Below are 19,706 nucleotides of genomic sequence, written 5' to 3' on the forward strand. Positions count from 1 at the left end.
TTTAACCCATTGCTAGTTTTTATGTTGGACACATTCAGAAGCTGTTAATTCTTCGTTTAGATCATTAGTTTTCCAAAATTGGTGTGTAAACAAATATCAGTAAGGACAGAAAAAAACATCACTCCCAAAATATTTTTCTAACCAAGTTTACATCTACATTAAAGGAGTGTTTGAAGCATTTTGCTCTTGTTCTTCAAACTCCAACATGGCACAACAGCACCATCTACAGGCCAAGCATTACATCTACACCAAGTAACCAGCCAGCAGCAGCCTAAACAGTGCAGGACCAAAACAAAATTAAATCACCGGACTGAAACCTGAACAATAAGGTCTTATATTAATCTACATTCAGACACGACAGAAGATTAAAAACTCAACTTTTATTTTACACTGCAATACTAAAATCTTTCAATATACAAAGTGAGTTTTTTTGCTGGCATGTTCAGTCAGTTGTTTAAGTCCCTTTGGAAATCAGTCAGCTCGTACATTTCAACCACTTTACAATCAAGGTAAACAAAAAGAACAAGAACACTTATTTCGGGCTCATCTAGACTTTTCTTTTTTTTAAACCACATTGAAAACAAACCTACAGGTTAACACTTCAGTGAGCCATCACCCACTTCTAATGGAGGACAAAGAATCAAGTATTTACTGACAGAAATGCATGGTGTTAGATTTAAGGCAGACTTTGGGTTCCACAAGTTTGGAAAAGAACAAGCATGATCGCTGTCAAACTGCAGGTGAGACATTTGCCTGTTTGATCCAATTTATTTTTGACATGTTAAAATATTTAAAAAAACGAGCGAAAACATCAGCAGACATCAGAGTCCAAGTAAATAATTCAGATAAGGCATTACATGCTTTAGCAGGAGTAGGACGGAATGAATAGCTTTTACTCATCCTACCCCTCGTCTTCTTTTTTTGGAGGTATACACAAATACCTCAGCCCAATTGAGTACGGTCCACTGAATTTCATTTAGGGATGGTCCGAGGTTTCTTGATAGTGAGGTGAAGCTGATCCTTCTCAGGAGTTGGACAGTCGAGCAGCTATTCCATTGATGGTTTGCACCGGGCCCACCCACCAATGTCTTCAGCTTCTCCACAACTGACTCCAACGAAAACCTGCGCTGTCCGTGTCCGAGGTCCCTATACATGTGAATTAAAGTGTCGGCAGTTTAATTCATGTCAGTCAAAAATAAGTCACTGTGAAGAGGGTATAATACCTAATCAAATTCAGTTTTATTTCAGACTTCCCTTTGAATCACAAAACATAGAAAATGCATTCGTAACCACTTCAAACACAAACTTTCAGTGGGAACTTGTCAAACATTCACCACATCAGCCTCCGAGTACACTTTCAAACACCGACACACTTTCAGAGTTCACCCCCCCACACAGACCCACACGGGCACAAAGTCACATTTCACACACAGAGGGTGGTTAACAAGGAGAAAATAAAACACACAACCAGACACAGCATTCACTTCAAATCAGACAGGAAGAGAAAGCTGAGAAAGGATACAAAAATCATTGCACTTGACATTTCAATCTGATTTAGAGAAACATGGTTGATAGAAAACGATGACATAACAGCAGACCATAGGAATCTCAAGATGCAATACTGTCCTTGTGATGAAGTTTAGGAACACACTCGTACTTGCTCCTTCCTCTCACACTCGCACAAAGCTACAGGATCTTCTCATGTCTCGCAGGCATTTGTTTAGAGGAAAAAAGAAAAAAAAATCCACAAACAGTCCTTCTCACACTTGCTCTCTTTCATTTTGCTCTCCTTTCGCTCTCTCACTCGGTCCAACACCAATCCCACTCATTGATCTTGAAAAGCGACAAGTGCAGACAAGGTTTCTATATCCATTAAAAAGGGGAGAGGAGAAAAAGAACACCCACCGTCTAATACAGTATATGCAGGGTGAAGCTGTGTTCTTTGATGACAAAGCATTTACACATTGGAGGAGGGGAACTGATACTGAGATCTGTCGAACATTGCTGCCAATGAGGCGCCTCCTCCCGGGAAATTGGGAAAGAGTTGGTGAACTGCAGAAGAGATTTTCATGAAGGCGTTTCCAAAAGACGTCAAACAAAATACAAACAAAAATATGCAATCAACTGCTTACACACATAGAATCATATCAAGCCCATTTTACAAGGGGCTGAGGAGCACTTAAAATACTCGTGCATGTTTAAATATTTATCTTGCATGCACATCATCTCTGCGGAACACTTTCTCGAAAACAACAAAGGTGGTGTGGCAGTTTCATCTAACAAACTAAAATGTTCTCCCATTCAGTTCACGACAACATAAGTCACATGCAAATCTTCTCTTTACCAAAGTAAAAAGGCAGTGTAATTTTAAATAACTAGAAAAAAAGATAGAAGAAGCAGCCCCCCCCCCCCCCCCCCCATGGGTATACTTACCAGATTAGTCTAATAGCAACAAAAACCCAACTAGAAGCTATCTACATTCCCCAACTAGAAGACTTAGAGTCCATAGACGTGCCAAAGCCAGAGCTGAAGCCGCTGTTGGAGGCGGGGTTAGTTCCTGCAGCCCAGCCGAGGCTAGCCGAGCTGGGGCTGCTGTAACTGGTGCTGGCAGAGCTATAGGTCTGGTCTCGGGTTGTAGTGGGTGTGCCTGCCGTTGTGGTCAGACCCTGCTGGTTAGCCAGCATGCCCATCATTCCCCAACTGCTCTGTAGAGCTGCCTGAGCAGCGGCCACCATTGCAGGGTTAAGACCGAGAGCCCCAAAGTTAACCCCACTGCTACCGCTGCCTAGCCCACCACGATTACTGCCATAGCCCTGACTGAACCCACCAGCCCCAAACCGCCCACGATCCATCATTTGCCTACTGTTGTTGTGTTTGGGCTCAGCATTAGAGATGTGCACGCTGATGCCCTTGATGATCAAGTCCTCGCCACACAGGGCTTGGGCGACCTGGAAAATAAATGAAGAGTCGATTACTACTGCTGTCATTATGGCACTGATATCACATGCATTTTATTATACACATCAAACTGTATCTGATGCTGTTAACACGTTATCCTAATGTTACCTTCATATTCACTACTTCCTCGCAGCTTATGACTATAATATAATAACAAAATCATCTTGTGATTATGATATCTACTAATAATCTCCATCTGCCATCTATGATGGATCTCACCTGGTCGTCAGCAAATGTGACAAATGCAAAAGCCCGGAAAGGTTTGGGGATGAAGACATCAGTGACTTCACCATACTGCATGAAGTACTGCCTCAGTTCATCAGTGGACATGTCCTCTGTGCAGCGGCCAACAAAGATTTTACGGCTTCTCATCGGCTCATCAGGACACGCCTGAGAGGGACAGTCAAAAGGAAAATTCTACATCCGTTTTAAATCATGCTGCCGATGAATTCAATCATATTTTTCAAATATTTGTCACGATCATTAAGCATGATTAAATGTTTGTCAAATTAGGAGGAAGATACAAAAACTGAACTATTATTAAAGTTGATGCATTTGAATCTCAATAAAACATATATAATCAACAAAAATAATTAACTTCACTATGTAAGGCTTAACAATTTTTACTACATAATTCCACATGACCAGTCTTAACTAACCCTTGATCTAAAGAAATTGTTCTATGATATACAGTTATTAACGATTATTCTGTGCTACGGAAACTCTGGTTAACTTACCCTTGAGTTAGGAAGTTTGCAATCACACCACCTTCCATCAATCATATGTCTCTGAGCAATGACTTTGGTCTGTGTCTCGTATTCAGTGAATCGGACAAATCCAAATCCTTTTGAGTTGCCAGTTTTTGCATCTCTCTTCACCTGCAGAGAACACAGAGGAATGTCAGTGTGTTACCAATTCACACCAACCAAAGATGTAAAGACATATTCTTAAAGGTTCAGTGCGTAACATTAAGGTGAAAGGGACCTTTGGCAGAAATTGAATAAAAATAATTCTAGTAATTTGGTTTTACAATTGTGTAAACACCTAAATTCTAAAAAGATTTGTTTTCTTTACCCTAGAATTGGAGCGAGTCCTCTCTACAGAGGCTATCATGTTTGTTTTAGTAGCTCAGACGGGACAAACTTAAAACTTGAGGTGGGGGTATTCAGCTGCAACAAGCAACTTCACTACTAGTGGTCACTTATTTCTACTCATTGAACCTTTAAAACACTTCTGCCAAGTGAGACTTCACTACCTGCACCATGATGACCTCCCCGAAAGTAGTGAAATAATCTTTCAAGTCTTGTTCTGATGTTTTCCATGGTAGCCCGAGGACAATAAGATCTGATGTCTTCTGAAAGCCCCTCTTGACTTTCACGGCTGAGGCAGCATCTATTTCATCCATCTTCCTTTTGTTATCTATGGAGAACAGACAGACACAAATTACATTAGTGTAAAATACAGATGTCTCCGATCAAACCTAAAGTCTATGAGCTCCTGGCCATTTGGTGGTTTGGTGAGGGACAGCAACACACACTAAATGACCAGCAGAATGTGGATCCCATATGATGGAGTATTTTATTCAATAATATGCCTCCATAACAAGCTCCACTCTCCTAAGAGGGCTAACCACATGTGGAAGCTGGATGCAGGAATATGTTCAAATTCATCTAGAAATCAATGAAGTTTGTTGATGAGGCATATATTTGTTTCTCCGGCTCATCCCAAAGATGTTGTGTGGAGTGGAGGTCAGGGCTCTTTGCACGAGCATCTGGTCATCGCACACCAAACTCAGGAAATTATTTATTCATGGAACTGGCTTTGTTCAATAGGGTGCTATCAAGTTGGAAAATAGAATGAGGCTTCTACAAAGGGGTTGAACTAAATTGTCTAGAACAGTAATCAAAACACTATAGCAGTTACATTTTGTCTCGCTGGACTCAAAGACGAACTAAAACAAGTTGGAACAGATGTAGTGGAGGAGAGACATATACACCATGTGTCAGCCTCCAACATGATAAATTTAAAAAATACATCTAGCCCTTGTAACATTCATCGTATAAGGATGTAGGGACGGTCGTTATATTGGACTTGTCCTGCTGTACCTAATACACTGGAGTGTTTGTGGTGGCTCAGCTCCACTGGAACTGAAAGTACAATCATTTACACCATCATCTATCTCACCTTTGGGATAATTGACGACGTAGACCAGATTCCCCCAGTCGTTCTCAGGTGCATTCAGGACCCCCTCCACGAGCCGGACCCCCCTCATGCACTGGGACTCCGGGTTCCTGTAGCGCAGCCCGCACGCCCCTGGAAACTGAGCCGCCACCGACGACAGCAACACGGTCCCGTCGTCCTCCGAGGGGATCTCCATCGGCTCCTCGTTCTCCTCCTCCGCCACACGGATGTACAGCTCCGACATGATCTCTGCGTCCGGCAGGAATCCGCTGATGGAGCGCGGCTAACACCGGGATGATGCACGCGTTTTGAAAACGTCGATGCTCGCTCAAGTGAACCTGCTAACTGTGTGAGCTGAGATACCGGAGCAGCCACAGCACACACACACAGACAGACAAACTGTGTGCGACACACACCCACAGCCACACGTAACAGTCCGCGGTCACCAGAGATGGATGTTTTCTTTCACTCACAACCGCTACGCACAAACACGTTAGCTGGCCGAGCTAACAAGCTAGCAAACTCAAGTTAGCGTCAAAAATGAATGAGCATCGGATTCAGCGCCGTCTCGACGAATACACAAGTCCTCCTCCTGTTTACGAGCGTGTGGCCGGATACTGGATCCCAACAAAAACATCCACACGTTCGCCTTTATTCGAAATGTTAGCGCCGAACCGTCGGAGCCAAGGCTAACCTCTGTAACCTCAAAGCTAGCTAACAAAATGGCCGCTCTACATGCTTCTCACCTTGTAGAGATGACATCATCCAGTTGGGAGGGCACACTGTGGACTACTGTAGGGGGTTCGAAATAAAACTGAAAACCCTTTAGGTCAAAGTTTGCGTCAATATCACATGTTGTTGTTTATAGATTTGATGAACTTGCCTGAACGCTCTTTGGTGAATGTTGTCTATCTTGTCGTGTTGCATAATTTACAACAGGCAACGTTTGAAGTTGCGGTTTTACCCTTTGAGTTGTCACAGAGAAGATTCATCTTGAAAACCCAAACAAAAGGTGCGCACTTACAAATGGTGTCAAACAACATTTTAAACCATGAGTCCTGCAACATGAGATGTTTTCTTCTTCATTATATAGGTTTAATCTACGTATCTATGTTTGTCCACCATAAGTATCGCTATTCTCTCAGGTTCCTAACTGATATAACTTTGTAATAAACATGTTGTATCTGTGCAATTTCGATATCTCTATGTTCAATACTGTTTTACTGTTTATATTTTATATGTATTCCCTTATTGCAGGTTTAACACGGTACATTTCCCCATAGATGGACTTTTCTTTTTTCCGTTTGCAAACATATTCCCCTCTATGACTCAGCTATAGGCTATACAATTTCATTCTACCATGTGATAAGAAAATAAAAGTCAACTATTAATGCCACCAGTCAGTTATTATATTAAACACTATTTTAATTTGAATGCACTTCTCATTGTTTGCAATGATACCAAACATGTCAGGATAAAGGTTTGAGTGTCCCAATAAATGAAGTATGAAATACAAAATACAAAATATTTGTATTAATGAAACATTGCGGTAGAATAAATGTAAAAGCATATATTAGTGTGGCTAATGCATGGCAATGATAATAAAAAAGAAACAATTGCAGCACACTGTTCTTCATGGGGTGACAGACCTGATGAAGGCCATGTTTTCATTTTTCCAAAGCAAGATTGCCTCGATTTAGTCTCTCTTTTTTGTTTGTTATCAAAATGTATCACCCCTGTGCCAAAGCGAACCTTGTGGTTCCTCTTTTTTATATATATATATATATATATATATTTATCTATTTAATTTAATGGGGCAGCCATTAATAAAACACTGGTGTTCGAATATATTTCTAAGTGTAAACATATCAATGGAGATCTGGCACAAATGATTTCTAGGTTTTAATTGTTATTTACTGTAAAAAAAAAACGGCAGCCTCCTTAAAGAGGACCCTAAGTATTTAAATATAAAAAGGCCATTCTAGAGTAATATAAAGAAAATACAATTTGTCCAATTTAGATGAAACACACTAGTGAATACATCACTAACATTAATTTATATAAATCTTCTGCCAATAGATCCCTTCCCCTAAATGTTACACATTGATCCCTTAACACCGGTTTTTCACACATGCTGAATACAGTCGTCATTATGTGTGACTTCTTTGTCACTTCCCTTTAACATGTCAGAGTAAACACACCTGTGTTTTCTTCCTTCCTCCTCAGTGACAGCACCCCCCCCCCCCCCCCCCCTGCACATTACCCTACAAATAGTCCAGGTTCAGACGGCCCCTTCACGTTTTCTTCTGTAGGAGTTGTCATGGATCGGATAAGACTCTGCATCTCTCTTAGAACCATGTGAGTGAGCGATGTATCTTATCTAATTGGACTTTATTCATCATTTTCAGAACTATAAGCTTAATTCTACTCTTTCCTTCAGTCTTTTGCAGTGTTTTATCTTGAGGGGTGTGTTGTGCATTCAGAAAAGAGAATGGGTTGGATCCCCAACAGCAAAATTAACAGGTAAGCCTTTATCCTGTGAAAACTCCTAATGTTCACAGTGCTGCTTAAACATGTTATCTGAGAAAATGTGCCTTTTTTCCCCAGAGGGGGATGTTGCATGTTATTCTGAATACATGGAGATGTGGATTCACGGAGCGCGAATCGAAGGGTTGGTGGCCTGGCTCTCTGGGACCTTGCGGATCCAAGGTAAATAGTTTCTGATGCATCAAGTGGCAAAATATTGATACAAATCTGACATAAGAGGATTTGCCTCAGAACCAGTCTTTTCTTTCTGTAAGTGAACCTTGAATCTCTGGATCAGCTTAACGTCCAGCTGTCTGTCTGCGGATACTCACTGCACAAAGACCCTGACAAGAACTTTATATTCAGAGTCAGTTACACAGGGTGTTTTCTCCAGCAGCAGGTATGTCCCTGTATCTAATCCAGACTCCATATATACAGACAGCAACGTGTGACCTTTGACCTTAGTGGTGACAAACGTCTGATTGTACTGTGACTGTCCAGCGTGGCTTCCATGTGCTGACACTGAATTTGGTGAAGAGGATAACTCGATTCGGAGGCAGACGTCACAGTTTCATCATGACATGCCCTGTGGTTTCTGTGCTGCCCGCCAGAGAAGAAATCCAGTGTGACCCTGAGAATATTCAGGTGAATGTTCACTGGGGTTCATCACACGATGCCTTTAATCTGGTATTTTGCCACATTTCAGTCAAGAATTTCCACTTTTTTCTTCTTATAAGATTTATGTGTTTCTTCAGGTGATTAGACAAGTTCCCCACGACAACTGGAATAATGAGGTATGGTGATTAAATTGCAGTCGTATACATGTTTGTAGATATGGGTTATAATGGTGGATGAGGGTGAGAAAAGACTAAATGTCTCTTGTCATCGTGTCTGCCGGTTTGTTTTTTTGCGTCACAGTTGCAGTGGGATCTGTCGTTGAGCGACCACCTCATTGTGGCGATGGAGGACGCCAGCCTCATCCAGATGAATATCGTCACAAATGGATCAGATATTATAGTCCGAGGCAGGAGGAGGGAGATCCTGAGTCCTGTGAAGGTGAGGAAGCTCTATACTGCCTCCCAGTGGACTTTGGCAACCCTGCACATGAACAATGATATCTGTTCTTTTGATGAACACAGGTGATGGAAAATGAAGGGGAGTTCTTGGCCTTGAAGCTGGTCAGTGGTCAGTATGCCTACAGTATGGAGGCTATGTGTCCAACAGGTGGGTAACAAGCTGACAATCAGACCTGGAAGTTATTTGTCTTTGCATCATCATTTTGGCTTTAACATGTTGTTGAACATACTTAGTGTTGAGTACTTTAATCTTTTGCTTGGATACAAACACGACTAAGCTGGGATGTAATGAAGTACATTTACTTTGGCACTGTACCTACATTTTCATGTATATGTACTTAATTTTCAGTTACTTTTAACCTTTACTCCTGCACGTTTTTACAAGGCATTCTTGTTAATGCTGTACTTTTTCTGGAGTGCATTTGTGTCTATTTATTTGTACTTTTACTTTAACACATTTAAACTCTCACAATTAAAAGTTAATTATTCTCAAGGTATCCAAGTAAACCATAAAGTATTTTTGCACTTTCAATCCATTTTTGCACGATTCCAGTTTGCACTACTTTCAACCTATCCACTGTGTGCTTCATGACTTCCAACTATGTTGTACTATGAACTATGCTTTGAATATTTAATATGTTGCATACTTATATGTTCTGTCTACTTATATGTTTAAACTGGGATCAGACAGAAGCAGCATTTTAATATCTATGTCCTGTACCTATGGCAGAATTGACAATTGACTTTTGACTTTGACTATCATTATTCAACAAATAGGCCACGTCAGTCATTCCATTATTAGATCAGTTATTTCCCTACAAACAGGTCAGGATACAAAGAGCTGTTCAACAATATGCTGTGTTCCCTTTTGGACATTTGAATGTTACATATTACCTCAATGAAAGATATTTAGATATTTTAGTGTAGAGGTGGCCCTAGTAGAAGTTGCTCTTTTAGAATGGGCCACAATGTGAAAAAGGTGGAAGCCACTTGTTTAATCCAAATAGTATTTTATTAGTCATTCATCAGTTGAATAATGTAAACTCTTAATCAAGAAAGTAGCTCTTAACCACATCTATAAAATAAACAGAGTAAGGTAAAAGCTAAAATATGTATTTCTAAAATGTTATGAAATAGGAGTCTAAGTTAGCTTACCGTAAAATGGAAACTCTCAAAATTGTACACAAGTACAGTAATTGAGTAAATATACTCAGTAACTTTCCGCCACTGATCCCAGTAACACAGTTTCTCCCTGATGTGGTTTCTAGTGACCACCTCCACAGCAGAAGAGACTGTGATGCACATTTTCAAACGACTCCTGGGCCTGACCAAGCGAGGCAGCACCCACACCGAGGAACTGACTGTCAGTGACGTGTCAGTGAACCAGACACAGAATTTCACTGTGCACGAGACGAGTGAATTTGTGTCACTGATCATCCCGACAACCCAAATACTGCAAACCAAGGTTGGTGCTGACACAACAGTTGGAACGCTTATGTCTGAGTTGATCTGTTTGTGCGTCTGATAGTTAGGTCAATGTCTGGCACGTCTGTTCCCATACGGAATCATTTCATGTTCTAACATCTCAACCCGGTTTGTTTTACAGACCTGCACAGACAGCAAACAACTCCTGCAGTCTTTCTACAGGGTGGATGTTGTGCTCACCTTCAAAGAGACAAATCACAAAATGCACTGGACCATGGAGAACACAATGCCATGCACAGGTGAGTGTTCTGCTGATGAGCACAGTAAAACTAAAGTGGTGATTAATTATTGGATGATATTTTGACCACTAGCCATCGCGAGGCTTTTTACTGTTGTCACACCAGGCACTTAATTTTGTTTGTCTCTCAGTCAGTCACTTAATCTTTCAACTTTAGCACCCTTCATTTAAGCTTGAAGTGAGATAGAGGTAAATATAAAAGTGATATATATGGTGACAAAATAAAATCATTACAATAAACAACAAGATGAGACAAAAAAGAGACGTGTTGAGTCGAAAGACATGAGGGTTTTGATCCTTTTTAGATTTACGACCAGTGTGTTTTCTATTATTACACATTAAAGTATCCTGATCAAATAGTATCACAGTAACTGTCCTCTGGTTTGATCATATTTATACTTCCACCATCAAGGTTATGTTTCCGTCTATGTTTGATTGTTAGTTAGAAGGATTAGGCAAAAACTGGCGAACCACACACGAGCAATGTTGTTGTGGACTGGTGCATGACCCAAGGAGGAATCCAGTAAATTTAGGTGCAGATCAAGACATTTTTGCTTGATTGGGTGTTAAATAAACAAACAATTGTCCTTGATTTCTGAGAGAGTAAGGTTGGGTAACTTTATTTTTAACCTTAGGTAGATTTGTTTTTGCAGCAAAAAGAGGAGCCATCCATCCAAACACAATTCAAAATTATTACACACTGGCAGAAGACAAGCTCACAAAAGCCAGGACAAAAAGTGTTAAGATGCTTCGCTATCAATAGAAGGATCTCATGGAGTGTGGGCGAACTGGTGTAGATTTGGTGAATGTGGTTTCATAAGGAGACTGATGAGTTCATGTGTTGTCATTTAGTGGTATTTTTGGAAATCCATATTTACTACTAAAGTGATACTTAACCAAATCTCTATTTGAACCTGAACATTCATAACCTGCGATACTGTTGTTGAGTTTACTTGCGAATACAGTCACAATTCTTTCTTTGATTTGTGTCTCAACTAGTTTGTTGTCACAAAATCACAGTTATGCTTTTAAATCTTAAACTCAGGTTCCAGGTGAGCCCAGAACTAAATTCAGAAAGTTATCATGAGAACAGCCTGGTAGTGTCAAACTTTGCACTGACTTTATATCACTGTGGACAGAGCAGCTCAAATATTCAAGAGAAGTAACAATAAGAAAATGAGCAAAAATAGCTGCTTATAGCCAGGGTTCAGGTTGACTATTATTAAAACAGGAATGCAGTAGTTGATGGAATTACTGCAGAGATGATGATGATGATGATTAAAATGATGATGATGATGATGATTATTATTTGTATGTTGATTAATTTCCCCTTTACCAAAATGATCTCATACCTTCACAGCTGGACCTGCTGCATCGTACGTCACATCCTCTCCTGCTCCACACATCACAGTCCGGCCCACACTCAACTTTATTAACACGAGTCTAAGCACAGAGCGAACGGCTGTCCCCACACACACACACCCAAACAAGACAGCTCCACTCCAAGAGACCACGATGGAAACCTCCACAAGCCGTTCACGTCCCACACAGGCAGAGGGCGGCTGGTTTGATTCCCACAGTGAACAGGTGACAAAGAGTCCAAGTGGGAATTCATCTTCAGGGTCTTATGAGGACGTTGTCACTCCAACTCATGCAAATGTAACAGACCTGTCTGTCCACACACACATGACCACTTTAACTCAACCAGAGGAGACCAAGACCAGCGGCAGCAGAAGAAACTGAAGTGGACTTGGTGAAACACATTCAAAACAAATGTTTCAACTGACACTGCATTACCCGGTCTATAAGCAAATGACTGGATTTACATACCCTCTTGCTTTAAGGCCTTTTGATTGACTCCCTTTGTTTGGATTGTCACTGGTGTCTGTTTGCTGTCTTGAAGGGGACTCTGTGGTCAGTCAGCGCTGTGCAGGTTGATTATACAAGCAGAAATAAAGCCAGACCTCTGCCAACCGTTGCCCGAGGGCCGACATTATCCAGACGCAGACGAGGCAGGCGTTAAACAAACATGTCTCTATCCGAGCAGCACAGCAGGTTGACGTAGAGAAGAGCCAGCAGTTGTTACAGCTGATGATGCCACCTTTCCACAGACGCCTCGTGCTGTACAGACTCAATAAGAACAAACAGAGACAGTGTTTTCAAGCCAAAGATGAATCTTACACTTTCCGACTTTTTACAATTCTTCAGGTTGAACTTGATGCTTCACATTTTTGCTGTAAAGAAAAACAAATCATGTTTCTGATCATCTCAGCTGCAGTGGTCCTGCTTCGTGTATCTGTGCTGCAGTATAGTGTGTCACCAGGAGAGGGCACTGTTGAATGTGTTTTCGCTCCCTCTGATAGCAGCACATCTGCAGCTGCTCTTTTCCAAATTTACCAGGTTTAAATGTTTTAGCAGAACTTACATTCAATATTTTTTTCTGCGTTAGCTATTCAGCTGTTTTTCAATTATAAAATACTCCTGATAAATGTAAAAATGTATTTGAAGTGTAACGTCTTAATTTTTGCCAGGATAGCATTTAATCACTTTAAATATTAAGACCCTAAATTGATAATGTGTGATAATTAAACGTATGGAGGTAATTCTGAAGATGTTTCACTTCTGTCCCCCCCCCCCCTTTTGTTTTCACCTTTGTTATTGTGACCTCTTGGTATGCACCGAAGCGCCTGTAAATGATAACAGTGCAGTGTTACGCAGTTACATGCATCATATACAATGGGCTGTGGGGCAGAAAATCTAAACTTCCTTGTGCCTTTGGTCCCCATCTGCTCGGTGAACTTATGAGCAGGAAATGGAATAAGTGGTGCAAAAAGCACGCCAGCCTCCCTGCTCCTTTCATGTGGCCTTTCTCGGCCATTACCCTATCTGTAGCGACTGTAAACTGTCTTTACAAAGTTAAAAATCCCTTTCATGTTCCACTGTTTCTTTTTGTTTTAATTTCAGTCAGAGCATATGGTTTGCACATCTGGGAGATGCTAAGCATGGTGGCACCCCCCCAACCCCCCCTCCAACCACACACACACACACACATACAGACACACACACACACTGCTTCTGTGAAGTCATCCATATATGGTCTTCATTGTTATTGCTTATAATCACTCATCATTATTATAAACAAGACCCATCTTGATTGGCCCCTTTGAGGTGGCTGTGCGAAGATGCCCAATAAAGTGAACTTTCAGAATTTCAAACAAACTCCAGTCCTTTGGAGAAAAGTGAGAACTTCTGCGAGTGGAATCCAGGAGTAGGAAACATCACAGACATCTTTCTTCCCGGAGAAATCTTCGCAGCAGCTGAATTTGCCACCTGTGACTAATCCCATTCTCCTTCCACGACCAATTATGCGTGTGGGTGTCATCACTTTTTGAAACAATGAACACTCTGTGGAGATATTTGCAATAAGTTCTCGAGTTCAGGCACCTTCCATTAAGCTGCAAAAATGAAATATTTCGAGGTAAGTGCATGTTTGTGTTGCCAGACCTCTTCCGTGCGGGTGACAGACTTCACAGCCTGTGCCGTGTAACCACAAACACACAGTCCGATCAGGAAATTTGATAAGTGTATCACATCCCAGCCCAGTTGAAAATAACCACATTTGACCCCGCGTAATAGAAAGAGAGTGTCATTAACTGACTAGCAGTTTAATGACACCCAAACAAAGTCCAAATTGCTATTGTGGACAACTTTGGGTCATTAAACGCCACTTCAGCATCCTCCGCTCTCCGGCTCCCGGCAGCTCTCGGGCAGACACGGTTTCATGCCACTGGAGAGTCGCGAGGAGGAAGAGGGGGAGGAAGGCTTTGTGTGGCTTTGAGTGGTTTGCTGGGCCTCTTCATCTCGCTTGGCGGGTAATTACAGAATCATGGGTCAACCACGCATGTAACCACGGTTACGTTGCACAGTAGCAGATGTGCTCATGACATTATCCAGCACCAGAGCAAAAGGTAAATAAAAACAGATGCAGCTGGTTGCTAGGAACCTTTGCCAAAGTTGCGTTTGCCCCTAATTGTTCCCATGTGGGCCTGCTGAGTCGGAGTAGTAAAAGGGGCGGGTATGCCCTGTTTAAGAAATGCCCGTGTTTCTCAACAGGAGAAATTTATGAATGGGACAGTGAGCCTGTGACGGCGGTTGTGGGGTTAATGTGTGTCTGGCACTCAGTGGAGTGGCGATATCTGCAGAACAAGTACAACTCCAACCATCTTCTCACCGTGTTTCTTCTCCCCTCGGAGCAGAGGACTCACTACTGGGCTTCCAGGCCTCCTCTGAGCTGCCAGATTCCTCACACTGGTCTTGATGCTCTCTTTGTCACACCGTGGCCTGGATGTGTGTGCGTGACAAGGCACAATGTCAGGGAGGTCCCTGGTTGGACAAGTGCCATGTCTGCTTCTGCTGGCCAGATGAAAAATTGAGGAAGGGGCTTGATTTCGGTGATATCCTGTCTTTGCTCTGCATCTGATTACTGTACGCGGCGTGCACAGGGGCTGGGGCGCAGTGAGGCGTGGGATTGTGTGTGTGTGCAGGGTTGCAGGTGTATTTGTTACAGGGTCAAGGCAGTAGCGACACAGAGGCCCCAGTACAGAGAGGCCTCAGGGTGGACCTGATGCTCCTGATTTAGGGGCCTGTTCTGATAACTTGACAAACAATTTGATGTTTCCCTTCATGTTGGTTTCTAGGTGCAATGTGGTTTATCCCTTTTTACACTGCATGCACACACACACACACACACACACACACATACACACACACACACACACTTGCACGTCACATGCTATGAAGCTCGCTGCCAACTGCACGTGCTTCCTCTCCCTCTCTCATTAACCGCAACTGTCAGATCCTCCAGATGAGGAGCAATTAAACCCGATAATAAACACTCGCCATCAATTCCTGTTTGTTGATGTTGTTTTTGTTGTTGTTGTTGATGTCGACGAGCTGGGGGCTCCTCTCCTGCCACCTCAGTGCTAACTAGTACTTGAGTAACAAGCGGGAGCAGCGAGGGAAGAGTCCTCCTTAACACCGAGAAGGCCTCTACCTGCTGCATGTATGGCTGATAATAAAAAGCGGCACGTTGACTGTTAACAATTAGATCCTAATCAGACACAGCTTACAGCGGCTGCTCTTTTTATACCCGGGCTTCACAGAAAAGGCAAACAAAGCGGCGCAAACTGTCAAGATAAAACACTACTTGGGATTGGTCGTGTCTTAGGGCTTCTTAAAGGGCAGTAATCTCCCCGTGCGCTGCTTCCTGAGACGACGTGCCATAAAGACTCCTGTGTTTGCTCTCGTATTGGAGTGATAAGGCCGCTGCTCATCACGCCTCGCTTCTGATGAGGCTCGCTTCCCCCCGGCGAAGAGAAGAAGTGGAAGTGTTCTGGGGGGGGGGGGACATGGAGGTGATGCTGGCAATGATAGAATTTTTTTTTTCTGAATGAAAGAGTTAAACCTGAAGCTTTTAATTTGAAGAACGTCCTGAGTTCCTTTATTATGTTAATTTTGTATGCTCGGAAAAGTTGATGTTTGACCTTGGATCCGTTCTAATGAGCTGAACTTCATCTGAACTTGAAGGTGCACGTCCACTCGTGATTGTTTAGCCGGGGGGAAAAAATAGTGCCCGGGATGGTTTTCCACTTAAATTTGAAGGCTGGACAAAGCATTCTTAGGAATTTTAAAACAATACCCTTTCTTTCAAAGGCTATAAAAACATGTATACAGCTGTACAAGAGGTTTCCTGATCCAGAGGCAAAATATGGTGTCAGATATTCCTATTTCCAATCAGGATGGCGTGGCCTGGAAAATAATACACAAGATGAAACTCTGGCCTGTTCAGAAAAAGCTGAAAAAAACTGATCCGATTTCCCCTTCTCCATGGAAAAATGGACGTGGCAGCTTATTTTGAAACCATATTTCCCTGAAAAACACTTTGAAAACTAAACAAAATTGACAGCGTTGGATTTATTGTCTTCTGCTCTTTTGTCTTCGGTTGCCACTGTTTCTGCCTTTGCCATGGAAACGGCGGGGTTATTTATCTTTACAGGCGTTTTACAATAACGTCCCTTTCCTGAGCAAACAACAGAGGAAATATCAGGTCAAGCCTCTTCCCCTTTCTAATGATCAGGTCAGTTCGGCCTCTGTGTTTCAGACGGCTCGTGCTCTTTCACACGTGTGGCCACACACAGCCGGGCTATTGATGAGAAACATACAGTTTGTGATTAATGTTTCCGTCAGCTTGGCGTGGGTGCATGTTCTCATTGTTTTTAGACTTTTTGTTCTTTCATGTTAAAGGAAAAGGGGGGGGTAAAGGTTTTCTATTTATGTTCTGTACGTCTAAAAGTCTGTTTAGGCTGTGACACTAGATGGAGACAGAGAAAAGTGACGCCCTGCTGGTTGCATTTCAGGCGTCGGGTCGGAGGATACAGTTCACAGTGTTTGAAACAGAAATCACACTCATAAGTATCACTAAAGATATTGTCTGAGTTATTATGTTTTTGTAAATCTGCTTGCTTTTTTGTCCACTAAAGTTAAATTAGAAAACTGGCTTTTCTTGTGCAGGATTTGCAATATGTAATATTTTTTACCCTCTTCAAACGCTGTATTTTTCCTCTTCACAGGCTAAATCTAATAATTATCTTTTCCCCAATAAAATGTGCACTGTGCATTCATCTGCAAACATCTCGCAAAATCCTTCTGACCCGCGAATACTCCTGTGTACTCGAGCTGTCAGGCGCTGTCCCCTCAGCACGGGGGGGGGGAGACGAGCAATGGCTCCTTTTAAGGATTTCTGTTCTGGTGGAAGTACACGCAGGATACTTCCCTCAATCCACATTTAAACAGCACCAATAACAGAAGAAAGTGACAATCTGGATGAGGGGGAATAGGCATGAAAGCATGAGGTGTGTGGAAAGTGCATGTCACAATTAAATTACTTAATGGGCCAAAGTCCCACGATAGATCACATGTAATTTACATCAAGAGTCACTGTAATAAGGACTTTCTAAAACTTACATTGAAATTCAATTAGAGTGTTGAATGCATAACCAAAGCCGTGAAAAATGAACTCATTGGGGGTCCCTTTTCATTACTGCCCTGAGGCAAAAGAGACCATTAATTTAATACATTCCATGTTTTTTCACGTGAGCATTTTTAAGTTACTGCACATTTCCGTCCTAATGTATCTAATACAAAGAGAGAGCCTGCCAAAGACTGCATTATACAAGCAGCAAAGAACCCTCTCACCCCCTCTCCAGTTGTTACCTTGAGTAGGGAGACCACTTTCAATCAGTCAAGCTTGAAAAACGACCCGGCCTTAAAACAAAAAACAAAACAACAAAAGAAGAAATTATGATATTGTTTTATTGATTCATGGGCGCGGTGAATATTCCTGTACCGCAGGTGCCGCCCCATGCAACAGAGGTGCAAACCATGGCGCCGACATTGACCGTAAACAGCTAAGCAGCACGTCTTAATTAAGATACTCGTGTTTCTTTCTCCGAACGGCGGATCTGCACCCTTCAGTCAACCACAAAGCCAGAACAAAACAGAGAGCCCCTCTCAGATGTTCCACCCTTTAGAGGAGTGCTAATTAAAAGACTATTTCATTAACTGTTCCAGCTTGGTAAATATAAGTTTACTAGGGGTCAATAGACTTTACAACACATAATGATTTGGAATATAATTACTGTGTAAAGGGAGCCATGAAAAATACCTTCAAAATGAGGCAAAGTTGTTTGGCGGTGCAGCGACGAACCTCTTTGTCTGTCTTGGTTAACAGAGTTCAGAGGGCAGGTCGTGTTCGCTGCTGTCGACTTGATGCACCGACAGTTTATCTACCTCCTTTGCACCTTTATGTAGTGCACACGGCTGCCGGTCGGTGAGCGGGTGGAGAGACGCAATAAAACTCAGGCTCTCCCACTGTTCTGGTTGCAAGTAAAGAAGGTGCGGTGATTCCGAAGCGAGCTCATCATGTCTATGGCTTTGTTCTGCTGCAAAGAGAATTAGCAGAAAATGCTCTGATTATTTTTGAATCACATTTGTCTTTCCTCACATCGCAGGTGTGAAAAGGTCATGCCTTTTTTCCAGCACTTTATTTTAAGCGCTTGTTTTTGTGCAGACGGAGAAAAAACACCAGCCAGCAGACTTCCCCACGTGCAGATGAGTTTGAATCGTGCACATTACCGTCTCGACTCATGACTCTTCTCCCTTTCTCCTATTGTCTTTCCACTTCTGTACACACAGGCTGCTAATGAAATCAGCCTATAGAACAATGCCTCATACCGTCAACAATCCCCTTAATGAGTGGAATGAAACCGCAGTGCTGCGTGGGAAAAGTCATAAACATCTTCTTTTTTTTCTCCTTTAAGGTAAAAGATGTCGAGCGACACTGAAGCCAGTCTGGACGAGTTCTTGTGAAGCAGGAAAAGAGGAAAAGAAAAAAGAACATGTATAATTCATGGAAAAACTGTGAATGTTAGTGCTTCTTTTCCTTGTTTCAGCACGCATTTTTCCAGTTGTCTTGTGATGCTAAATTTTTAACGTTTTTCCCCGCATTGCATCGATGCTGCATATAATTAGTGGCTTTACAGCAAAATCACATCTGACACCACTGTGTTCACAAATTAGAATACTTCAGATAGAGAAAATTCATCGGGGAGAGCGGGGCTGCGTGGAGTATGAGAGCAGTCTAAATATTATATGCACTGCCCCGGAAAAGTGACAAAATCATTTGAATTAACAGAAAAGATGCGAAGGCTAATTGAAAACTCCTGATTTATTTATATATGTTTAGAAAGCTCATCATGTTTCAAGAGCAGGATGTGCCCCTCCACAAACACGACACTATCCTGCGCAGAAAAAGAGCAGGAAATGCCGAAGTGCATATTTGATTTATTTATTTTCACCCAGACGGATACTCAGAGCTTTATACAGATTTTGCCATTTGGAGGTTGCAATAATGGATGGGGTGCTCATCCATTTTTAATTCCTCCATGTTGTGTGAAGGGTAAACATGCTGTTTGAGATGTCTTTTCTCTGCTGAACTGTGTTTTCTCATTATGAGACTGTGCATAGGGAGTGAGAACTAGTCACGAAAGTGCTCAAAGTGAACTGCAACAAGTCATCGTGGGTGCCTTTCCAATAATGCCTATTCCCAAAAGCCACTCATTTCTGGAGAGCAGGGGAGAAAAAAAACTGCTTCCAAAGGTGCTTCCTGTCACATTATATATATG

The 19,706-nt window shown here is 42.1% G+C and overlaps 2 protein-coding genes across 7 annotated transcripts; one reads left to right on the forward strand and one right to left on the reverse strand.

Moving 5' to 3' along the window:
* Positions 1 to 360: 360 nt before the first annotated feature.
* Positions 361 to 5,903, reverse strand: tardbpa (TAR DNA binding protein a). 6 transcript variants are annotated; one of them, XR_008338840.1, is made up of 7 exons: positions 5,143 to 5,899; positions 4,214 to 4,377; positions 3,696 to 3,836; positions 3,178 to 3,375; positions 2,864 to 2,948; positions 1,906 to 2,052; positions 361 to 1,146 (listed from the first exon to the last, which is right to left on the reverse strand). XR_008338840.1 is itself a non-coding variant. In XM_053425048.1 (6 exons), exons 1-6 carry the CDS (start codon positions 5,381 to 5,383, stop codon positions 1,958 to 1,960), a joined length of 960 nt encoding a protein of 319 aa, XP_053281023.1. In that variant the 5' UTR covers positions 5,384 to 5,900; the 3' UTR covers positions 1,218 to 1,957. The 6 variants fall into 6 exon arrangements, 3 of the variants coding, with proteins under 3 accessions (XP_053281023.1, XP_053281021.1, XP_053281022.1); XR_008338839.1 differs by having other exon boundaries at positions 2,828 to 2,948; XR_008338841.1 differs by having other exon boundaries at positions 3,178 to 3,348; positions 5,143 to 5,898.
* Positions 5,904 to 7,976: 2,073 nt separating this feature from the next.
* c6h1orf127 (chromosome 6 C1orf127 homolog) lies at positions 7,977 to 14,782 on the forward strand. Its single transcript, XM_053424185.1, has 8 exons — positions 7,977 to 8,065; positions 8,167 to 8,310; positions 8,421 to 8,459; positions 8,584 to 8,721; positions 8,805 to 8,889; positions 10,010 to 10,206; positions 10,348 to 10,465; positions 14,721 to 14,782. The coding sequence occupies exons 2-8, from the start codon at positions 8,242 to 8,244 to the stop codon at positions 14,780 to 14,782; spliced, it is 708 nt and encodes a 235-aa protein (XP_053280160.1). The 5' UTR covers positions 7,977 to 8,065; positions 8,167 to 8,241.
* The last annotated feature ends 4,924 nt before the right edge of the window (positions 14,783 to 19,706 follow it).

This window comes from Pleuronectes platessa, chromosome 6 (genome assembly GCF_947347685.1).
Source record: "Pleuronectes platessa chromosome 6, fPlePla1.1, whole genome shotgun sequence".
NCBI classification, from domain to species: Eukaryota; Metazoa; Chordata; class Actinopteri; order Pleuronectiformes; family Pleuronectidae; genus Pleuronectes; species Pleuronectes platessa.

Coding starts and splice junctions, on each gene's coding strand:
- tardbpa (XM_053425046.1), bottom strand. CDS start 5,383: ATGTCGGAGCTGTACATCCGTGTGGCGGAGGAGGAGAACGAGGAGCCG. Junction 4,378..5,142: donor CGTCGTCAATTATCCCAAAG/GTGAGATAGATG, acceptor TGTTCTCCATAG/ATAACAAAAGGAAGATGGAT. Junction 2,949..3,177: donor TCACATTTGCTGACGACCAG/GTGAGATCCATC, acceptor TTTATTTTCCAG/GTCGCCCAAGCCCTGTGTGG.
- c6h1orf127 (XM_053424185.1), top strand. CDS start 8,242: ATGACATGCCCTGTGGTTTCTGTGCTGCCCGCCAGAGAAGAAATCCAG. Junction 8,890..10,009: donor GGAGGCTATGTGTCCAACAG/GTGGGTAACAAG, acceptor TGTGGTTTCTAG/TGACCACCTCCACAGCAGAA. Junction 10,207..10,347: donor CCCAAATACTGCAAACCAAG/GTTGGTGCTGAC, acceptor TTTGTTTTACAG/ACCTGCACAGACAGCAAACA.